General features: G+C 40.1%; 1 protein-coding gene across 7 annotated transcripts in view; it reads left to right on the plus strand.

Annotated features, from left to right (window-relative positions):
- Positions 1-234: 234 nt before the first annotated feature.
- Positions 235-18,622, plus strand: part of IQSEC3 (IQ motif and Sec7 domain ArfGEF 3) — a 212,611-nt gene continuing 194,223 nt past the window's right edge. For 6 of the 7 annotated variants that reach the window (XM_087935030.1, XM_087935034.1, XM_087935032.1 and 3 more), the window contains exon 1: positions 235-955. In XM_087935030.1, the coding sequence (XP_087791156.1) occupies positions 396-955 (560 nt within the window). In that variant the 5' untranslated portion in view covers positions 235-395. The remainder of the gene's footprint in view (positions 956-18,622) is intronic. The other variant, XM_087935031.1, reaches the window with a different exon arrangement.

Consider the following 18,622-nt stretch of genomic DNA (forward strand, 5'->3'; position numbering starts at 1 on the left):
CACCAGGCAACGATGGTGAGAGCCTCGCCGTTCTTTCCTTTCATTTTGAACGCTCTGCCTTTACTCGCCCGGTTTTCCTACCTCCCCTTTCTTTTCTCAAGCGCTTCTGCTCCCCGCCCCCCCCGGTTCGGCACAGCGAGGGCCCTTGGGAAGAGGATGGAGGGGCGGTCTTTCTCAGGCAAGGGGCGGAGCCTGTCTGCCCCGCCCCCGCTTGTGCGTGACGTGAGGAAACGAGGCTGGCGCCAGCCGCCTTTCCTGCGCGTGTAGGCTTTGCGCGTGTGTACATACAAGCGAGGGAGCGAGAGGCGAAGCAAGCGCACGCGTGCGGAGGAGTCTCCCGCGAGGCTCGCCGAAGCCCAGCGCAGCAGGCGGGTGCCGGGGTCCGGCCGCGGGGCATGGAGAGCCTGCTGGAGAATCCGGTGCGCGCCGTGCTCTACCTGAAGGAGCTCACCGCCATCGTCCAGAACCAGCAGAGCCTCATCCACACCCAGCGTCAGCGCATCGACGAGCTGGAGAAGCGCCTGGACGAGCTCAGCACCGAGAACCGCAGCCTCCGCGAGCAGTACGCGCTCCCGGCGGAAGCCCCGCCGCCGCCGCTGCTGCAGCCGAGGGTTCCCCCTGCTGCCTCCTTGCCTTGCCGAGCTCCGCCTCAGGGCCAGCAGCAGCAGCAGCCGGCGGCGGCGGCGGCTGAGCAGGAGGAGTTTCAGCACCACAAACAGCTCCCGGCGCTCCAGCCGCCGCCGCGGCACCCGCCGCCGCCGCCACCTCCCAGCAGTAGCAAGCAGGCTCAGGCCGGCCCCAGCGGCACCCGGACACCGATCTCACACCAGCACCCTTCCCTCCAGCCCCACCAGCACCACCACCAGGACAGCCGGGAAAAGACCTGTTGCCCTGCCCTCCTTCCGCACAAAAGCCCACCAGCCCTCGGCAAAGGCGTCTTAGTCAGAAGGCTAGAGTAAGTCGATGGGGGGAGGGCGGAGGGAGAGCGGGAGGAGTGGGCCGGGATGCCCAGACCACCACTCCATAAGTAAATAAGTAAAACGGATCCAAAGTATCCTTCATTTGGGAGCAAAGATTGATCCTTCCCCCTCCCATCCTGTGAAACCGACCGCTGCAATCGAATCGAGTGGGCGGGTGGGGAATCCCTTCTCAAGTGAATTGTGTAGTTTTCCATAGGATCACGGAGGGGCAAAAGCCACAGGGGTATCATCTAGCTGATTCCAAACTGTCTTTCTCATGACTGCCCGGTGGCTGGAGGGTACAGTTTTGTCAAATTTCACCACCCATTCACTCACGGAGTCTTCTTTTGAAAGCATGCGGTGGTGATAGCGATGGGTTTTTCCACCGTCCCTGCTATTTTGTAGGTTGTATGTTTGTGATGGAAATCCAGAAGCAAAGACAAATCTGAATGAAGGAGAGAAAGAGCTGAGCTGTGCACCTTGTTTTGTACGCCTCTCTGTGTGTAATGTAAAATCTCTTATTACACAACTAGGGTTTCCCTTCCATTAAGGTAGTATGGACATGTTACAGATGCTTAGTGCCATTCAGATGAATCTTGTTTTTATATTTTTGTGAAGACTCAGGTTAGCTTTGTCTGCAGGCTTTATGCTATGCAGTGATGACTTCCAGCTGCTAAAGAATCAAACGATCTTTTTAAAGGTTCCTCTTTGTCATAGAAAGTGTGGTTTTCTGTAGTGTGGTCTGGGGAAGCATCACTCTATTGTAAGGAATGCTCTAAAACAGTACTAGTTATTTTTTCAGGGTGGACACAAACTGCATTTAAATTAGCCAACCACTTAGTCAATGGATCAAGCTAATGATATCTACCCATCACTTCAAGATGTTTTCAGGAAGTGATATTACAATATTGTGTGTATGTGTGTGTGTGTGCTTGCCCAGGAAATTAAAATAACTACACAGAGAAAAGATTAAAAAAATAAAGCTTAGCTGTGTCTACTTCATAGTGTACAAGTAAAGTTCAAAAATTGGAATCTAGCCTTCGGTTTTGATTTTTAATAGTACAGATGAAAGCTAAAGCTACCATTATCACTAATGATAAGAATTTGTCACTTGCTTTTTGTTTAAAAAGCAGATGGTCTCTTGAAAGAAGGACTATATTTTTAGTTGGCTGCCACAGAATTAGCCATTATGCAATTTGGAGAGGTAGCCCCTTTTCTCTCTGAATCAGACAATATAACACAAGGTGGGTGGCTTTCTTTTCCTGAATGTAAAATGTATGTTTTCCTAGCAGCATATAATCAGAATTTTTAAAGTTTTGCATATTGAACTCATAGTAATAAATGCTTTTTGGGTAACAATTATTGGCATATTGGGCCCGTTTATCCTCCCCAAAATGCTGTAGAAGCTCTTCTGTATTCAGTTGTACATTCAAAGTCTGAAAAGGCATTCGTTGGTGCTGTATCAGAGTAAAAGCTAAACAGGAAATTTAGAAGTCTGTGAAAACAACAGCAACAAATCTTAGTTTATTTATAATAGGAAAAAAAATGTTACAAAAATAGTATTGCCAAGATTTGTTTTCCATCTCATTCTCCTTTCTCACATATGTTTCAAGATTGAGCATGCATATGCTTTAAATGCATTAAATTGAAAATCTGTTTCCTCTTACCAACATTTGGATTCATTAATGTTTTTTCAAACACTGAAGTGGGAGAAAAAGTTGGGGTAGTTCTCATCCAAATGTCCTCTCAAGGGATACATTAAGACTATGGCATGTGTTGTCCTGGGACAGCATTAAGCTCTACATCCTCAGCAAGGTTAAATTAACCTCCTGTTTTATTCTGAAGGTTTGCCAAAGCAATTTTTAAGCTAAAAATGCCGTACTCTATACAACGTGCCTACTAGGTCAGCTCTCCATAATATGACATGTCTATAGATATGTTGGAGCTGCAATATAGTATTTTGCATAATATTTTCGGGAAAGGATAAGCATTTTTGAAAGCCAAGGACTCTATCATCTTAACGTCTTTAACATATGTCCATCATATTGGAATCTCCAAATGCAGGGTTTTTTTTATACTACTGATCCCAAACTGTTTGATTGGAGTGATAATCAAGAGAGAAATGTACCATTTTTAAATGGCAATCATGTGAGCTGCCATTTGAAATTGGAAGAGGTTTGAAGGGCCCTTCCTTTCAAAAAGGCTAAGTGTGAATTGTGTGGCTTTGCAATTGCAAACCAAAGAGCAGAAGCAGGCAATGGTTATTTTTTTTTGGCAATGTATACACATGAATTCTCAACTCAAAATCACTCAGAATATGCGTGTAATAGAAGAAGATCAGGGGAATTTGTACTTTTTTTGGCAAAACCTGAATGAAGATTTTTTCCAGACCTGGAAGCCTTATAGAAAAGTGTTCATTAACTTGTATGCAATTAAACAAAAAATAAATAAAAATAAAAAATCCTGTAGCAGAATAGTGCTTTTATGTGATTATACAGGAGAACGTCCTGATAGCTTGTATCTTAGGCTGTATTCTCTAAAACACTTGAAGTTATTGTTTTGAATAGATCAGATGAGAACGCTAATTTCAAATGGGTTTGTCTATCAGAAGGAATTTGGGATGAGGGATTACAAAATCCTTTTATTGGTTACACTGTGTGTGTACAGTGGCAATATTGTGTTTGATAAACGTGATCTGGCGTTATTCTTGACATCCTACATCCTATCCACTTCATATTTTACCAAACTTTTAGAAACAGAGAGTTATTCTTTCTGCAGAGAAAGTTGTTTCAAATGGGAATATTTTTTAAAAATATTCTTCTTGAAACTAGTATTTTGATATGCAAAAAGAGCAAAGTATATAATAGCCAAATATACTGAAAGACTTTATCAGCATAAACAGACAGTAGCTTCTCTGTGCCAGTTCTGTGATGTAACGAATTCCTGCTTAAATTAGAGAGTAATCCTCCTTTGCAACTGCATGCTTTCTAAAGATGGTAAAAGATGGCCTTTGATATTGTTTTCCAGGGAGAGAATTAACTTGACTGTTCTAAAAACTGTGGCTCTTTTCCTCAACATGCTTAACAGTGTCAATTCACTCTCCCAGATAAATCTCTAGCAGTAGTTCTAGCAGCACACTTACTGGGTCAGAAATCACATTCTGAGAAATACAGTCTCCATTCAGCTTCTCCGGGAAGTGCCTAACATTTGAAGAGTATTTGTAAGAATACTCTTACAAAGCTTAATTACATCACTGTAATGGAGAAGGTTCATTACATCACTATCTTCTTTCACATTGGTTAGATAAATGCATAAGTATAACACAAGGCAAGAGAGACTTTTTTTTAAAAGCACATGGTATGCTTTTAAAAATAGAAGAGCAAGCAGGTCATAATTTTCAATGACTAGATAAGCAAGCCCCTTGTGTTCATAAAAGATAAATAGATGATAGCTAGATAGATGATAGCTTGATAGATGATAGACAGACAGGCAGGCAGGCAGATAGATAGATTTTTGTGGTTTGGAGAAGTAATTAAAGTAAGGGAATAATTGGAAATGCCCACCCATGTCTCTTCATTAGCAAAGATTTCCCAATCTTTGGAGCATAGTGAGTACACTTGAATGTTGAGTATTTGCCATAAGCAGTTTCAGAAATGGCTGCAATTATAGCATGGATGGACATAAAATTCCTATTTTCCAGAAGGCAAATCGAGCTCTCAGCTTCAGGTCTCCACTATTTTATTTTCTAAGAATATCTCTGAGACATGCATGTGGTCCAGAAGTTTTGTTAGACTATTCATTACTTCTGAGGTCATGCATTGGTTTGTAGCATGCTAGCATCTCATTCCTTTTTTACTTAAACTAATCTAATAGAAAAAAAAAACTACATAAGGCAAACAGTTTGGGAAAGATCAGAGAACATTTGGGCAAGCATATTGCCTTCAGGACTTCATTAGGATTTTCTGAAAGAGGTCCCTCCTTGTGGGTAGATTCCTTCTTATGAGTAGATCATTCCTTAGTTGCATGCAATATTTCTGTTCCTCAACTCCAGTCACTTGCACAATCAACCTGGGGAAACATGAGCTAGCATTCCAAAACAGATAGCTGAATCTGCATCTTTTAATTGTCTGAGAAGGACCAAATCCATGGTTGTTGATCAGGCTCCTTTAAAAAAGGCTTTTTCCAGGAGAGGCAAATCAATCCCAGGGGATTATCACTTAGTTTATTTTGGAGATGCCAAGATTGAATATGAGCTCTGGGTAATAGAAATAAATATGAAGCGGTATAAATACTGTATATACCGCTTCATATTTATTTCTATTACCCAGAGCTCATATTTCCCACTAAACATCTGGTTTAACTCTAAATTAGACAACATGTGACCTACTGGGTCATCATTTCAGAGATACTTATTTATTTAAACAGAGAAATAGTACGGCCATAAGCAGCCAAAAATGCATGGGAGTGGGAGCAATTTCCCCTTTCCTGCTAGTTTCCTGATTGACTTCCCTTGCAGGAAGCTGTCAGGGAGTATAGGAAATGCTGATCCCATGGAGTGGTAGTACAGCAGCACTGAAGTGGCAACAACTTTGCCAAATTTCAATCCCATGGAGTCATGGATCCTGGATTTTGGATACATTCTTTAAGTTAGTCTCTTTGAGGTATGTTGATTCAAAAATTGTTGATCTATAGTGCACCATTTCATCCAATTGAAGGTGACAAACTATAAAACAGAGGTAGGAGTTTTAGTACTATATAGATTCATATCCCTACATTGAAGGTACCCCATAATGTGTGCAATTACATTGGTACACCTTTATAATGTATTACACTTATTTCTCTCAGGGGTTGCTCCATTATAGCCATGCAGTTTAAATGATCTTTTCCAAGTGACAATGATGTTCATTTAGAGATATTGTTCCTGTGGAGCATCATGTACAATTATGTGTTATGTACAGTAATGTTCCTAACCATCCTCCCAAGGCAGTTTTCCTTCAGTCCCAGTATGCATTTCTAACATTATGATAATTATACCTCACATTCTCAATGATGAAACAGATGACTTACGAAGAGATTTGTTCGCCACTGCAAAAGAAAGAACATGGCTGAGGGCAACTATGGATGGAAGTTTAGATGGAGGAAATACATGGTCCTAATAATTTTGCTATAGAAGTTTATTGTTTTCAGGCATCATTCTTTGTCTTTGAAAATTGCTTATATTAAAAAATTGTGATGATAGTCCAACCCCCTTTAAAAAGGGCAAATTGTTTTGGAATATTTAAGCTCTATTCACTAGTTCCGTTCCATAAAAGATTTTTGCATTTAGATCTAGCAGACAGAGGTGCAAAGGCAACCTTGATTGGACAAAAACATCTTGCAAGAATCAACTTCAAAATATTGCTGGATGTATTGATCACAATTTCTGCCCCTGTACCAATTTGGGAGTAAGCAAAGCCATCATATTTCCCTCTCTTATTACATTCTTCCTGTTCCCTCAAGGCCTCCTTTATGATAGAATTGTGACAAAGAAAGAATTAAACTTTCTGTCCCACAATTGGTGTGTCCCAGATGTGACGGGCTATAACCCTCCAGATTTCTGGATTGCATATGATAGGTGTTGTATGGGAGATACAGAATTGTAACTAGAGTGGAATAATTTAGGAAGGTTCATCAAACCCTATAACTGAATCTAAATAAGCACCACTGTTGCTTCCTTCATATAAAGACAGATTAATGAATTATTTTCAAAAACTAAAATTTATAGAATGCAATCATTCATAAACAACTAGGGATGAGTTTGAGGCATAAAATATAACAATACAGTGGAACCTCGGGTCATAAATGCTTCTGTTCATGACCAAATCAGGTGACAACAAAAAATTTGGGAAAATTGTTGCTTCTGGTTGCAAACATCCTCGGGTGCCGATCAAATACAGCCACAGCGATTTCCCCTTCTGCACATGCAAAGAATTGTAGGTGCATGCGCAGTCAGTCTTGCTTCTGTTCATGACCAAATCGAGTTGTGACCGAGTCCTGGAGTTCCACCATATTATAATTGTTTTGCTTGAAAATAGCCTATTGTGGTCAGAGCAAATAGAGATTGTTACTCTGAATTATTTAAAGTTCCTGTTAAATTCAAATAATGATTGAGGAAAAATAATACTGATTGTTCATCTAGTAAAACATAAATGGCCAATATTAAAGGAGATCAGTGAGACTTAGTTGTCATCTGACTATGTAATATTTGTGGGTATAAAGATGGGAAAAGCCAACAAACCTTCCCATAACTCGTGTCTACGTCAAATGTTGAAAGTGGCTCTTATAAACACAAATACTTTTACAAATACATATTTGGAAGATTTTGAATAAAGGAACAGATTGAAAGATAGCAGATGCTGGAGAAGAAAAACCCTACTGGGGAAAAGATTAAACATTGCTTTCTTGGGTCAAAATGATTCCCATTTTAATTCATTTGTGCATAGCATGCTGTTTGCCCCTCAGCTGTTGATGTTGCTGCATCTTTATTTATGACTTGGATATATTTAGGATGTCAATGCAAAAATTAGATGTGTGGACCATGTGGTCTTTTGCTAAGGGTTGAGGCTATTATATCTTGATTTTGTTCAATAAACCAATTATGTAAGTTTCAGATCAAAAGATTGCATTGCAGGAGGTTTTGTTTTCCTACATCAACTCCATGCATCTGTTCTTACCAGAATGGATTTTTTTTCTGAGATAAAATCATTACACAATCCCATGCCACTAGTTTCTTTAGGCACTAAGAATAAATATTATGGGTTATTAGTCATGTTAAAATAATATTTGCTATATTTGCCCATTGCACCAGCAAAATACAATAGGCAGTGATCCTTGCAATCTCATAACTCTAATGGTTTGATGAAAGAGGGGCAGAAATGAATATGTGGGGGGAAAAAAGAACTGCATTTCTTCGATCAAAACCTTTTCTTTCTTAGAATTAGTCAGGATTCTTCGACAGTTATTGTTCAGCTTCACTCAATAACATATACCTGAAAAGAATGTCACAATGCCAGTTATAAAATAAATGTAATTTATCACCATGATAGCTTCCTTTATTCACCTGTGTAGTGGTGTTCCTGCTTTATGGTCCTGTCTTCGAGTCCTAAGTGTAGAAATAATGTCTTTCTTTCCAGATGTGAACTTTCAAATAATGATGCAATGGAAATTTAATTCTGGAACAGGATAGTTGGCAACACATTGTTTCAGAACCATGGACAGCAGTAAACATCCAGTTGCTCACAGAAACTGGATGCTGTTACTTTGCTACAAGGTCTCTTTTTTCATTACTTCAGTCTATAACACAAATGTTTTCAATGACTACTTCAACCATTCAAGACCTCTCAGCCACTAGTGTAATGTTCAATTACTACTTTAATACACCTATAGATCTGAAATGAGTACTTGAATCCTGGCAAATGTTGATCAATATTTCCATTCTCTTTCCATATTTTATGAATGAGAAATTCTAAATTCTGAATTTAATTTAAAAGAAGAAATGAAATTTAATTTAAAAGAAGAAATGAAATTAAGTTTTCATAATCCTCTAATAATTTTTGCAGGAGATGAAATACAAAAACTCAAGTAATATACCTTGTCATAAACTAATCAATCATCCTACAAATCTTATTAAATATTACTATGGCATACATATTAAATAAATTATAAATTACCATTACATATGAATCATTAAATGAGACTTGCTGTTACCAAATATTGAAGTAAAATATTATTAAATACCAGGGCCTCATATTTTAAATTTGCATTGGAAAGAATTAAGAATTCGTTCTGAGCTGTGATCAAATTTATCTTATTTAACAATACCAACTTTTTATATATTTTAATTGACATTTCTAATGTGTGTGTGTGTGTGTGTGTGTGTGTGTGTATTTGCCCATGGTGGGAATCAAAATATCCTTCCATTTTGGTGCATACAGTACTCTTGCTGCTTTCAATATATAATATATAGTATAGAAGTAGTTGTTGTAACCTGTCTCACAGAGAGCCATTGTGAGGATAAGTTATTCATAGACAGAATCAGACAAGCTACTTTAAAGTTCCTTGCAGGAAGCAGGGGATTTAGAAATGTAATAAACACACAATACCCTTAACTAACATCATAGTGAAAACAAAAAAGATGCATGGAAATAGCTGAGCTTGTGCCACATGAAATGGTGTCAGAGCCCAAGAAATATGCCTTGGTGAAGAGAGATGAGTAGACCACAGCATGGATGCTGGGTGAAAAACCAGGCAGTGAAACAATGAATCACAGGCCAAAGAATGATCTTGCTGTGAAAATCTAACTGAGAAGGGAGGACCGGACCGCAGGAGACCTGAAATCATAGCCAAAGACACTGTGCATCTTATGCAGGCAATTGTGTTATCTGATATTGCTGAGAAATATTGCTCTAATAAAGCAAACATAAGGACTTTGTTAATGCACTCAGTGTTCTCCTTCTGAGGCCAACAGGACCTTGTAGACTTGTCAGACTGATCTTAGTAGCAATGCTTAATACTAATCCTGATCGTTCTTCTAATAATCTCCTATCCGGTTTGTGCATATACTCCAAAGAAGAGAGAACTACAGTAGACCAAATTGCACATGAAGATGTTGACCACTTCTTGAGGGGAATATAGGGTTAGAGTAAGCCAAGGTATTAGCTCAACTATTTCCCTGATGTGTGTTACTTTTCTATTTGGGAACAATTTCTCCCACATTCTAGTGCAGTGTTTCTCAACTTTAAGCTGTGTGGACTTCAACTCCCAGAATTCCCCAGCCAGCCAAATAATAGAGCGAAGAATCTGTGGGAGTTCTGGATCCAGAAGGACAGGCAAGCATTAGATAATCAACCAGACACTGTAGTGATAGATGCATTAATAGACAAAGACCAGAAGAAGTTCTCAGGAGGCCAGGCAAGTGGGGCGAGGCAAGGCGCCCCTTGACATGAATGATGTGGAGTTGGCCACGCCCACCTAGTCAATGACCACCCAGCCATGAAAACCCAGTTACATGACCACCAAGCCACGTCCACCAAGCCACGCCCACAGATCTGGTAGTAAAATGTTTTGAATCTCACCACTGGTTGAAGACCACACGGCTTAAAGTTGCTAAGGTTGAGAAATACTCTTCTAGTATGTTATCCTCCACCATAAAAGTTGTTTCCTAACAGTAGAAGAAGATTCAGTATGTGTGAATGTGGCAGCTGGGTGACCCCACTCCATGGGAGGCATCTGACGCCTGCAGGTGAATAGCAAATCACAGGTTATTCAAACATAATTCATACATTAAAAGAATGTGACATTTCACCTAGAGAGATTATTACTCAATTAATCCTTCAACCATATTTAGACACTTTGTTATCTTTAATGCTGATAATGATACCTTTGCCACCACAGAGATGGGAGAGTTTGAATATGTGGCCGTCTGCATTCAGAGTGTAAATTATTGCTCTTTGGAAGTTAATATAAATCTAATTAGTTTAGCTAATATATTGAAATAATGCAGATTTATGTTTTTGTACTCATTTTTGCTTTTCTATTTTATTTGGCTAGGCCTGGAGAGAGGGACAAGGAATTAAATGACGTATTGGTGCACAGGGCCAATCCCGAATCATTTGTTGTCTAAAGTAGAGCACAGAAGGGCATCTCTCCTCCAATCCAGAGGCATAGTAACCAAGACCAACTAAGCTGTTCTGTTAGTTGGAATATATAAATGCTCACTTTTCCTGGAGTATAAATACAATGAATTGGGTATGAACTCATTTTATTTAATTTCAGTTGGCATATTCTGAGTGTAGAGTCCTTAGTGCTCTTGAGCTGGGTTGTTTGCTTGCAGATGCTTCATCATCTGACTAGGTAGAGGTAGTCCTCGACTTACAACGGTTCATTTAGTGACCATTCAAAGTTACATCGGGGGTGATGACCCAGGGTGTAACAAAACGTAACAATATCCAAAACGTAAATAAATGTCCTTTAATGCCTCCAACTTGGTCCCACTGTTCAATAATTCTCAGTTGGATATAAAACGTACTCAAAAATAGTCTTCAAAAGAAAGCAATACAGTCCGAACTTAATGAGCAGATAGAAGTTAAATAAAAAACCAAACAAACTACAATGACGACATTTCCACAACGGAACAAGACAAGAATTTACCAAATTCAAGGAGATAACAAGGTATAGTCTGTTGGAAGGACGCCAACCAAGATAACTTCAGACCAAAATAAAACACGCTTTATTTCCAGCGTTTGCCAGTATGCAGGTCCAAACTCTTATGCAGTTCTCACACCTGCAGCCCATGAAGAGAATCAAGGCCCTCTCCTCCTGAGTAGACCACATCTCTCCCTTATCCTCTCCTCCTCCTGCGTACCCTAGGATGTAGAGGGGGATTGGCCTGGGTCCTCCTCCGACTGCCCAGCCAGCCTCTGCCCTTCCCCAGCCTCCTCCACAACCTCCAGAGCCACACTTCCACTTCCTGTCGGCTGTTCCTCCTCTCCCTCAGAGTCAATCTCCATCAGGGGCATGACACCAGGATTGAAAAAAGCGATTTATGACCGTTTTTCACACTTACAACCGTTGCAGCATCCTCGTGATCACATGATCAAAAACCAGATGCTTGGGAACTGACTCATACTTATGACCGTTGCAGTGTCCCGAGGTCATGTGATCCCCTTCTGTGACCTTCTGACAAGCAAAGTCAACGAGGAAGCCAGATTCCCTTAACAACAGTGTTAGTAGCTTGATGACTTCAGTGGTTCACTGAACAACGGTGGCAAGAAAAATTGTAAAATGGGACAAAACTCACTTAACAAATGTTTCACTTAACAACATAAAGGTTGGGCTCAATTGTGTTCGTAAGTCGAGGACTACCTGTAATGCCATCAGTGTTAGTGAGTGTGGGATTTACTCCCTGTTTATATATGGTAGCTTGCCTGCCAGTGTTGCCCTGTTTTCTCTTTGGTAGTTCTTTGATTAGGGTATTTGTGTTCTGCATCATTGTTTGCTTGGTGTTAATCCCTGCTTATCTGGGTGTGGTCTGCTGGAGAGGATGTGTTCTGGTCTTTTTGCTTCCTTCTTAGCTTTTAGATTGTCTCTTTTGAATGGTGTTTGAATATGGTTTATTTGTATTCATCTGTTGATGGCTGGTTTGTCTGAATGCCAAGCTTCCAGGAATTCCCTAGCATTTTTGGATTTAGCTTGGTCTAGAATGTTCTCAGTTTCTCAGTTGAAACTATGGTTGAGTCTGTCCATGTGTTGTGACATTAAGTGGTTTTCATTGTGTCTTCTGACTAGTTGTTCTTCATGGATGGTCTTTGCTCATCTTCCTCTTATCCATCTTATATCTTACACCATGGCTTACACAGTGCCTATACTGTATGCTGTAGATGACTCTTGATTATTTGCCTAGTGTTAATCCCTGTTTATCTGGGTGTCATCTGCTGGAAAGGATGTATTCTGATCTCACTGTTTCCTTCTTAGCTTTTTTTAAAAATAGTCTCTTTTGAGCCGCTCAATTAAAAAGCAGTGCTCCCATCAGATTCCCAGTCATGCAGATATTGGTTGTCCCCAAAGTGCTTTTTTGGGAGGCAACTGGACTTCCTTGTTTTGTTTTTTCTTTTGAAGATGTTTCGTTTCTCATCCAAGAAGCTTCTTCAGCTCCTTCCATTCCCTACTATCCCATCAGAGTTGAAGAAGCTTTTTGGATGAGAAGTGAAACGTCTTCAAAAGAAAAATGAGGAAGTCCAGTTGCCTCCTGAAAAAGCAACTTTGGGACAACCAAGGAACCCTCCCATCAAACACCATACTCACTTGCATGGATGGCAGTTACCTAGTTGGGTAATGAACCATCAGCAAACAAACAGAGAACTGAGTACAGAGGTGGTATTCAGTAGGTTCTGACCAGTTCTGGAGAACCGGAAGCGGAAATTTTGAGTAGTTTAAAGAACCGGCAAATACCACCCCTGACTGGCCCCCATCCCCATCTATTCTCTGCCTCCCAGGTCCCAGCTGATTGGCTGGGTCTTCTTTTGTTGTCCTGCACAGGAGAACGGAGCTGGAAAGCAGGTTAGTGGGCTGGGGAGGGAATGGGAATTTTGCAGTATCCTTTCCCTGCCACGCCCATCAAGCCACACCCACCAAGCCACACCATGCTCACCAAGCCACGCCCACAGAACTGGTTGTAAATTTTTTTCCACCACTGACCGAGTACCTCACCATTCAACCCTGAACCTTACCTCTCACAGCACCTGAATCTAATGTCACTGCTTAAAATCAGAGATGATCCTATTTTTCTTAGCTGTTACTAAAAGGACAGTCAGATTCTTCTCCATTCAAGGGCACCTTCATGCCCGATATGAAAACATTGGGGTTTTCTGATTCATAAATTCTGCATCAAGTGTTAATTTCTTCCACTGTTAATCTGTAGAGTAATGGGATAGACACATTTATGCTCAACAGTATTCACATACTGTATTAGGCATTCTACTAATATCCAGATGTGCATTTCTACATGGGGTGTGATGAGAATTATCATTTCACAAAGTTGCTTATTTGTTTATTTGACAGTTAATTAAAATTAATATTGGGTTTACCAATAATTGACTTCAGGCTGGCTGGAGGAAGTCTATTTTTATTGTAATAATATTAATTTACTAGGACTATGAGAGATAACAAGTTACTCTCGACTTATTGATTGAATACTCACTTCCTTGCATAATCTCTTATTTTGCTATCTCTGTTTTGTTGTTCAAATTCTTTGGTTATTTTTCATTGTTTCTTTCTCATTATGGTTTCCGTTCCAGACTTTTTCTTCTCAGTATTCACTGATGGGATTGTTTTTTTGTTTTATCTACTCCCAGCAAACATCTTTTATTTTCCTTTTGGCAGGAAAAAGCTACAAGGAAGAGCAGAAAAGAATGTTTTCAGTGCAACAGATGGGAAGAAAATACTTGATTTGTTATAAAATTATCTCCATTCTGCTGTCTTTACTTAGGCCACAGCTGGAGCACAATAGGAAAAATAAAGAAAATAGAAAGAGATAGTACATGACAGATTTATCAGCTTTAGGAAGGATGTGTCAGTTTTTTGTATTATATACACCCAGCACATTGTTGATTAGTTGCTAAATAACTAAGGGATGCTGATTGACAACCAGGAATTTATTATCAAATATGAGTTAGGGCTATCACACGGAGTCCTCCTTTCCTCTCCTCTCTCTTCCCCTCCTTGCCTGTATTGATAATATTTATTGAATATAAACATTGATAACAGGATAATATGATATAGAAGCAGTAACTGCCATGTGTAGTTTGAAATCAATAGTTTGGAACAAGGTACTGCAATCAGGTATCAGATAATTTAAAATATTATTGTTCAAAGGCTGTACTTTAAAAAAAAACCCAATAATGTATGGAAAAGGGCTTCATGGTTGCATCCAACACTGGAATCATAGCTTATCCTGGATGCCATATATATATATGTGAGAATAGATTGGGGCAAGGGGAAGACACTCAACCACTCTTATCATCAATGCTTGATCCTTTGCAAACTCCCAAGTTGGTCGTTGTACATCTGAACTCAAGTTAACTGAAAGCAAAAAGACATTTTTAAATTTAATCTTGAACATCCATTCCTGAGCCCCTACGCCCTAACATCTCCCTATTCTTGCTTTGGGAAAGCAAAAGCTTTGTTTGGTGTGTAATGCACGGCTTAATTGTTTCAGCATGGCAACTTTAGTTTTCAATGATAGGTTGATTGTTTTGCCCCTTCTCTTTGAGGCACTGCATTAATGCCATGAAACATTTTATGCGCTCATTGTGATTTGCAGTGACCAGTTATTAACACTCAAGGGCAAGGTTCTCTTTTATACTTCAGACTTCTAATGAGGCTAAACACGACTTTGCCTATTAATTTCATTAAGCACAAGATGCATGGACAGCGTTTAACTTTGAGCTGAGGATCTACACTGTGTTGTCACACTGATGGCAATTTTTTTTGGCAGCGTAGATCCAGGTGCACTTTATTTGATTGCAGCACCTACAGCACTGGAATCTTTTCAACTGAATTGCAGTTCATACATGGAAATTAAATAATAATCGGAATAGATTTTGTACTCCCTTCACATTACGCACCTGGTAGCTTTTTCTTTGTAAGAAGTGATGACAGAAATGGGTAATGGTTTGGAATATGCAGTAATGTCCAGGTGGATCAATATTCCATTGGTGTCCCCAACCTGGTGCCCTTCAGATGCATTTCAGTTCTCCAAAGTTTATTCTAGATTGGCCAACCACAACTAAGAGGAATTCTGACATCTGCACTCCCTGTTCATCTAGAGGGCACCAGGTTGGAGAAGATTGGCATAAAAATAACTGCATTGTGTGGCAAAGACAATTCAGCCTATCTGGTCTTACTGAAATTTAGATTGTTTTTTTTAACCTTATTCATAAAAATAATATGTTTATTTATTTGCCCCATCCCTGTGCATAGGTAGTATAAAAAGCACTTATAACACAGGTTTCTGCCCTGGAGAACTTATAGTCTAAAACTCAACACAGAGAAAATAGCAAAAGGATGGAATACAAAGAGATAGGCAGAGTGAAAATGTTTATTTGGTTGAATAACAAGCATGGAGAACCAAAATAGGTATGAATGCAATTAGTCTCAACCCATTTGATGACAGGTATGGAAAAGGAAAGGGAACTGGTAGCTCAGCGGCTAAAAATGCTGAGCTTGTTGATCAGAAAGGTCGGCAGTTGGTGGTTTGAACCCCTAGCACCATGTAATGGAGTGAGCTCCCATTACTTGTCTCAGCTTCTGCCAACCTAGCATGTAAAAATGCAAGTAGAAAAATAGGGACCACTTTGGTGGGAAGGTTCTGTGCACCTTCAGCATTTAATCATGCTGGCCACATGAACATGGAGACGTCTTCGGACAGTGCTGGCTCTTCAGCTTTGTAATGGAGATGAGCACCGTCCCCTAGAGCCGGAAATGACTAGCACGTATATGGAAGGGGGACCTTTACTTTTACCTTATCGAAAAGGAAAGAATGGTTCCAATCCAGAATAACCTGAACTCTTAAAAAATGGCTATTTCTCCTTGGTTCTCCTCAACTCATAACCACAAAACTGAGCCCAAAATTTTTGTTGCTAATCAAGACAGTTAAGTAAATTTTGCCGCATTTTACGACCTTTCTTGCCACCGTTGTTAAGTGAATCACTTTAGTTGATAAGTTAGTTCTTAAGCGAATCTGGCATTCCCATTGATTTTGCTTGTCAGAAGATTGCAAGAGGGGATCCCAGTTACATGACCTTGGGACACTGCACCCATCATAAACACGAGTCAGTTGCCAAGCTTCTGAATTTTGAACATATGACCACACAGTCATGTGGAGATGCTGCAGCGGTTGTAAGTGTGAAAACCAGTCCTAAGTCACTTTTTGCAGTACTGTTGTAATTTCGGATGGTCACCAAATGAACTGTTGTAAGTCAGGGACTATCTGTATATGTGAAGATTTAATAATGACAATAAGGGCATTGTTTGGATTACATCTCATTATTTCAGTGTAGGACAATGTAGAACAGCGTAGTGGCAGCTCCTTTAGTAAATTAAATATAGGCTTCTATGAGGCGGTTGCATACTTAAATCCACATCTTTAATGCATATACACATGCTACTTATTGCAATCTTTTCTGCACCCTGCCAAACAAGCTTATTTGAAGCTCGAAGGGTAGGAAACAGGCCACAGACTGCTGACACCTGTGAGGTTATGCCTCTTCCTTTATTTTTCTGCTATAGACTAAAGGATAGGTGACACAAGTACTCTTCTGGCCAAAGTATTATTTCTTTTCTAGCTGACACTCACTACCTTGGGGGTACTGCACATCAGGCCTGCCTTATTGAATTGGTCTCATTTCTATCGTGGTTCCTTCTCCAAACCTTGATATTTCCCTTCTGTGTTTTATGGCCCTGTTTTGATTCTAATTTTGTTGGCATTCAACCTCCCTGAAGTCAGTATTGGGACTAATGACTGAAGGGTAGCATGATACAAATATTGGAGAGATGCATTAGTAATTTTTTTCAGTTGAGATACCTTTTCTTGTCCTGTAATTTAAAGGTATGCAGAAGAGGTTACTGGACTGTGATGGGTACTGAAAAAGGTAACTGTTCCACTCGACTGAATGTCTGTCATCACCCAGGGGTGGCACAAAGGCAACACAGTTAGATAAGCAATAAGAGTCCCTTTATTATCTCCAACTTTGCCCTCAATGTCCATGTTACCTTCAGGCTGGAGAAAAGCTCTCCCAGGAATAGCCTTTGACTGCAGAAAATTAAACCCAAAACATGGTCAACACAAACTGTAACTTGAAGTCCAAACAAGCCAAACTGAAGTAATTAGTTTGGCAGGGTAGGAGCAAGAATTTCAGACTTGAAGGCACGGCAGAACTTACACAGTTGGGAAGATGCCAGGAACACAGATAAGCCATGACAACACAGGATAAAGTCATATTTGCTTCCAACAGCCTGCTGCATGCAGCCTGCCTTTCTTATCAACTGTCTTCCTAGCTGTGGCTAATGAAGGGAATCAGGGCCCTCTCCTCCCTTGTAAGCCACGCAACCCACATTGCTCTCTTCTCCGTTCTTCCCTGCATGCCCTAGGATGAAGAGATTCTTCCTCTGAACTCCCTCTCCCTTGTTCTATCTATTCCCTGCTCTGCCCAGCTGCCCTTCCCCAGCCTCCTCCACAGCCAACGGAGCCACACTCCCACTCCCTGTCAGCTGTTCATCTTCCTCCTCAGACTCAGACTGTGACAGGGGCGTGACACTGGGGATCTCAGATTATCTACCCCAGACCTTCTAATAGAGACACTATTTATTTGTATCACCATTGTGGCTACTTTTTGAACTGAATAAAGATACTACCAGTGTCGGGCAGCACTGAGTTGTTAAGTTAGTAGTACAGTTGTTAAGCAAATCTGGCCTCCCTATTGACTTCTCTTGTTGGAAGATCACAAAAAGTGATTGATCACATGATTTCTGCAACCATCATAAATATGAGTCAGTTGCCAAGAGTCTGAATTTTGATCATGTAACCACATGTGAAAAAGGGTTATATTCAGAATTGTTGTAACTTTGAATGGTCACTAAACGAACTGTTGTAAGTCAAGGGCTATATGTATGAGCCCTAGGCTGGAAGAAAAAGAGCAGCTGTGCTGTGTTTGTTGCCTTAGTTGGCTGAACTGGGGTAGAGAACATCAAAAGTAGAAAATTATACCCTGCCAGTGTTGTGGCAAGCGGCATCATTTTAAAGGCATTTCACAGAGATAAGGGCATTCTTCTTTCTTTTTTCTTTCACTTTTGCTGCCTTCAAAATGAAAGCCAGATTTTAGGCATTATGCAAAAGTAAGCAAAGCTGTCTTTCACCTGAAAAATACAGTTTGGCTTTTATTTGTGTGGTTTGGGTTTTTTTTTGCTTATTTACAATGAAATGATTTATTTTAAACGGTTGTAAGCTTCAGTCCTTGCTTTATTAGTGTCGAATCATTAAAAAGAAAATAATTAAAAGCAATAATTAAAATCTAATTCTTAAAACAAGTGAAGTGGCATGTTTCTTTCTTGCCCAACCCTAGCCTAAC

The sequence above is a fragment of the Pseudonaja textilis genome, chromosome 5, assembly GCF_049901715.1.
Source record: "Pseudonaja textilis isolate UNSWEBS1 chromosome 5, rPseTex1.2, whole genome shotgun sequence".
In the NCBI taxonomy this organism is placed as follows: domain Eukaryota; kingdom Metazoa; phylum Chordata; class Lepidosauria; order Squamata; family Elapidae; genus Pseudonaja; species Pseudonaja textilis.